Here is a 5,157-nt window from a genome sequence, read left to right as displayed (position 1 = left end):
ATTTTATCGTAATTTTACAGATTAGTAACATTTGCAATTATTTGTGTATTTTACTGTTGCTCTAAACTTATAAAGTACAACGCCATGCGTAGTTTGTTTTTCAAGGCTAGTGAAAATGGTATGAAAATAATATAAACGAACGAGAAAGATCCGTCAGGTTTTTCACTCTCTCGATTTTTGTTTCTCATTTCTCTTAGTTTTAAATCTAACCATCGTGAACACTGCTATTTCGTCTTTTTTCTTTCATGCTGTGTTAATTTAAGCACATGTCGATGAATAGCGATATTATCATCTGCTTCACCGGATAAAAACTCTTTTATAAAGCGGATTAGATTCTGTGAAATAAGATTTGTGATGTGTTCATAATAAACCGATGGAGATGTAATCATACTGTTTTCTGAGGACAATAAAGCATCAGTATGTCTCTTCAGGATTTATTTAATCTTTTCCTGGAATTTCAATATTGTATCTCTTGTTTCTCTGATTTTCTCTTAATGTTAACAGAAGATCGCAGTTTGCAGAAATATTGTTATTTTTTTATTATTATGACAAATAACAAAAGCTCTGTTTTTATTATTTTACTGTTTCTAATACCCATATTGCCGTAATATGTTCCGTTATTATACATCTAACATTTCATTGTCATAATAATTTAGTCAAATTGCTTATTAGATAGGCTATTTGTATGACGATTTGGTAATTCCATGTTACGCAAATATAAGTTTATTTATCTCTCATGCGCAGTGTTGTTTCTGTCATTGGAAAGGGTTATGATAGGCTATTCAGCTGCGTGAGAAGAATAAAGTTCGATATGATTAAACGATAGGAAATAAAGTCTTACAATTATCGGACGACGACTGACATTGTGTGTGTGTGTGTGTGTGTGTGAAAGAGAGAGAGAGAGTTTTCGGAGATGGGAGGGGCCTGAAAGACACTAGAAATGTCAATCACACGAGTGTTGTGAACAATCTCACTCAATCTGAATGTGACCTCAGTGCACCTCAGAGCGGAGAGCGGCTTTAACTCTCAGCGAGGCTCTCCGCGAGTTTCCACTCAGTCCTCCGTGTCAAAGGCGAGACCTGTGATTGTTTTCCGTCGCTCGGACCTTTGGCAGCAGCATGTCTCTCCCGCAGCTCGGCTATAAGTACATCAGACCGCTGTACTCCACGGAGCGGCGCGTCGGCGCGGAGCTCAGCGCCTCAGCCTCGCTCTCCAGCGTCCTCTCCAGCATGTACGGAGCTCCGTTCGCCAGCGCTCAGGGGTACAGCGCGTTCCTGCCCTACTCCAGCGACCTCTCCGTACTCAATCAGCTGGTGAGTTCAAGTACAATACATCTTTGAGTTGAGGAATGTGCTATAATAATCATTTGGATTTACAAGCATCTTGGAAAGTTTGAAAATATCGTTCGCATTTATGCTGTTAACTGCACAACTTAAAAATAAAATGTAGGCTACGTTTATTTAAGAATAAGCACCGAAAATAACTTTTTCGTTTCTCTAGTTGTCTATTTCACATCTATTTACCGGCTCTTTAAACAAAAAAAAAAAAACGAAATAAAAAAAAGAACCTGTAATGAAGAGTAGCCTATCTTATGTTTTTTTTTTCTTTCCTCCAAAGAACTGCAAGTTCAACTCACGAAGGGTTATTTTTAAGTAAATTGGGATCTCTCTAAATCGGAAAATGTTGCTATGGCATATTTAGTCTTATTATTGAAATGTGAAAACGTGTGTTAAGGTCCACAAATTACGTTTAATTTGTATTTATGTAAATTAAAAAAAATATTTAAACACATTTTATTGTACCTGGAAATTCTATTATGTAATTGTTTTCCGTTTTTTCTTTAATCTTCAAAAGCAATTCAAGAACTCTTGAGGAATTCAAAAAATGTACTTTGAAATGTTTAGACTGAAGTCAAAATTATTATTTCATAAACCTTACTGCATCAAGTTAAAATAGCAAAAGTTATTTTTAAGGGTCCAATTTGGTAAGCAAACAAAAAATAAACAAATAATAATAAAAATTTAAAAAAGAATAAAAACTGTATATTTCCATTTATACAAACACTGGACAATTCTCTTTTTTTAAATTAAATATGGTTTTATTTTTATTTTTCCTTGTTTTATTCATATCTTTATACAATAAATGTAAACAAATTTAGCAGTGAATAAGCACATATTTCTCTCAGAAGCACATGTGCTCATATATACTTGCTTTTCTTCTGTTTAAGGGCTCCCAGTACGAGTTTAAAGACAGTCCTGGGATTCAGCATGCAGGGTTTCCTCATGCATCCTTCTACCCGTACGGTCACCAGTATCAGTTTGGTGATCCGTCCCGACCCAAGAACGCCACACGCGAGAGCACCAGCACCCTGAAGGCCTGGCTCAGCGAACACCGGAAAAACCCTTACCCCACCAAAGGAGAAAAAATCATGCTGGCCATCATCACCAAGATGACCCTCACCCAGGTGTCCACCTGGTTCGCCAACGCCCGCAGAAGACTGAAAAAAGATAACAAAATGACTTGGGTTCCCAAAACGAGCACCGACAAGGAAGGAAATGTGTATGCGAGCGACAACGAGGACGGAGACAAGAGGGACGAGGACGAGGAAATAGACCTGGAGAACATAGACACGGAAAACATCGAAGGCAAGCAGGATTGTGATTATCTGGACGATGAAAAATCAGCGTCTAAAGTTTCGGATTCTGAGGAATATGACGACGCGGGAGCTGAAAAGAGTTTTATGAACGATATTATGAAAGACAGAAGAGACACAAACTCGGATGAGGGAGACGAGGACCAAATCAAAAAGAGTCCGGCAGCACAAGAGCCCTTAAATAATGCCAGTCCGCCTCCGAAACCAAAGATCTGGTCTTTGGCTGAAACGGCGACGACGCCGGACAGTCCCAAAAAGTCCTCGTGGATTCAGAGGAACTGTGACGCTCAGACAGTCAGGAATCCTCTCCATGTTCAAAACTGGACCAAAATGGCTTTTTCGGCCCATCAGATGGCTTTAACCAGCCATTATCTCGGACTTAAACACCAAACCACCTCAAACAGCCACATACACATGAAGCACGGCGAGCAGAGGACTCACAGCCTATGAAACAAACCACACATTTAAAGACTGGTTCATGTTTTTAAAATATTTTTCACCACGTAACACTTATTATGAATCAGAGAAATATCCAATTTCTGCATAAGGGATGCCCTGAATTTATAATAGATTAAAGCTGTCTATTAGCTCGTCAATTAATATGAGATTATATTAGAATATATTTTATATTGCTGACTTGTAAACATACATTTCATTGTGTTTAATTTGTTAGAATCATTCGATAAATCCTGTGTTTTTATCCGTAGGCCCAGTTTGTCTTTGAGTAACAGTCTTACACTGAGGTTGGATTCAGACGTAACCTATTTAAAACAAATAATGAATAGATTGTACGATTACAGGATTAGTCACTGAGAGTTATAATAATTCATGGAGGAAATAGTGCCTATATGGGAATTTTAAAAGTCCTCTAAGACATACACTCACGGCTTTGTTCGCATGAATTATGATTTGTGTAAGTGTTGCATCCACATCTTTGTCTTATTTTAGCACATCTGTTTTAAGGATTCGCAATAATATCATACCATAATGTATGCTTATCTTTAAGAAGTGATTTGACAGTTATTAATTTTATTGTTGTTGTTGTTATCCCAAATGCCTTGGATTTTAAAAAGCTGTCATTGTTTGTCACATTGAATTTTATATGTCATGTTTTGTCTGAATATTTTAAATAGGGTAAAAAACAAAATACATATTTGAAATGGTTTTGTAAATGAAATGAAAATGTACCTACTTGAAATATTGTACAAAGGCATATATTTTGAATATTAAAATGGAATCACAGTTGTCATAATGAATTTATTCTTTCTCATTTTCACTCTTTTTCAATAGATATTTTAAATGAATGAGAATTAAAAACAACATTAGTTCTTTACAATATATTAATAATCAACGAGAACCATAAAAAGCACAGATTTGTGTCATCAAACATTATTTTAAATATATAATGGATGTCCAGTGCCTTAATCTCAATGGATATCATATTTTCTTCTTGGGTCACATTGATTGACAGATAGAAAATAAAATTTTTGTCAAGCTACACTTGAGATGACTTGTTTTTCTTGAAGTTGTCTGGTTGCTGCTTCAGGATTGACATGCTGTCACACAGATGAACTACTCTGCTTTAGAGCGCCATCTGCAGGCAGCCAAGAGATCCCAGTTAAAACGTTTACATTTCCTCTGCTTCAGGCCATTAGGTCATAGATGGAGACCATAGTGCTGTTTGCTATGTCAAGCGTCACAATTACTATTCCTCATAATTTAACAAACCCTTCATCTCTAGCATGTAGGATAACCCGTAGCTTACAGATATGAATTATACCTCAAAACATATGGCTTGTTGAGGAAAGCTGTCCTATTACATTTCTAAATGATGAAATACGATAAAACTAGAGACCAGAATATCATAGAAACTTGAGGGTTGTGCATTTCGTTTGTCTTGCTGTTTGTAGGTCTGCATCTGTAATTAAACTGAAAAAAAAAAGGTATTGATGATCAGGTCAAATTTAGTTTCTGTATTTAAACCACAACTATCTGAGTGTAAGTTAAAGGTTAACCCTTTTGTGTTTGTTTGGGTGTATCTAGAGGACAGACGGCACAGATTGGGAGGCCGCGCTGATTTCATGCTTGCGCTCTGAGGGAAACGCTTTCACGCCACACAAAAGACCCTCTTCTGGGTTTGGGGGAGAAGGAGGACAGACTGAGGTCTCTCTCCATTCAGTGTGAAAATCCCTCACCCTGTTCCCACAAGGCCTTGTCACAGGAGTTACAGAACAATTATGGTAATAGATTGTTTTCTTGAGTAAGTATTAAAGCAAATGGAGAGGGGGCAGAGTGTTTACGTTCCACTCTACAGTCATTTTATACTATACTTCACTGGGCATATTTTTGCTAAAGATATAGTGGCATTCTTGTGGTATGTGGGCTCTTGAGTGATGTCAGGTGTTACAGTTGGGGCTAAATCTGTGACTGAACAGACTGAAGTTTAGTTTCTTGAAAGTCATTACCTAGGAAGTGGAAGTAAACACCTAGCAATCAATCAGAGA

The 5,157-nt window shown here is 37.1% G+C and overlaps 1 protein-coding gene across 1 annotated transcript; it reads left to right on the top strand.

The window, feature by feature from the left end:
• Positions 1-1,012: 1,012 nt before the first annotated feature.
• On the top strand, positions 1,013-3,203 carry LOC107679964 (iroquois-class homeodomain protein irx-3-like). Its single transcript, XM_016475696.1, has 2 exons — positions 1,013-1,313; positions 2,228-3,203. Exons 1-2 carry the CDS (start codon positions 1,119-1,121, stop codon positions 3,101-3,103), a joined length of 1,071 nt encoding a protein of 356 aa, XP_016331182.1. The 5' UTR covers positions 1,013-1,118; the 3' UTR covers positions 3,104-3,203.
• Positions 3,204-5,157: the final 1,954 nt, after the last annotated feature.

This window comes from Sinocyclocheilus anshuiensis, unplaced genomic scaffold, assembly GCF_001515605.1.
Source record: "Sinocyclocheilus anshuiensis isolate Anshui unplaced genomic scaffold, SAMN03320099.WGS_v1.1 scaffold528, whole genome shotgun sequence".
Taxonomy (NCBI): domain Eukaryota; kingdom Metazoa; phylum Chordata; class Actinopteri; order Cypriniformes; family Cyprinidae; genus Sinocyclocheilus; species Sinocyclocheilus anshuiensis.
This window is presented reverse-complemented; position numbering and strand designations above follow the sequence as displayed.

What these genes read in the sequence shown, in the direction of transcription:
- LOC107679964 (XM_016475696.1), top strand. Translation starts at nt 1,119, where the DNA reads ATGTCTCTCCCGCAGCTCGGCTATAAGTACATCAGACCGCTGTACTCC. An exon ending in TCTCCGTACTCAATCAGCTG is followed by an intron (nt 1,314 to 2,227) that starts GTGAGTTCAAGT and finishes CTTCTGTTTAAG; the next exon opens with GGCTCCCAGTACGAGTTTAA.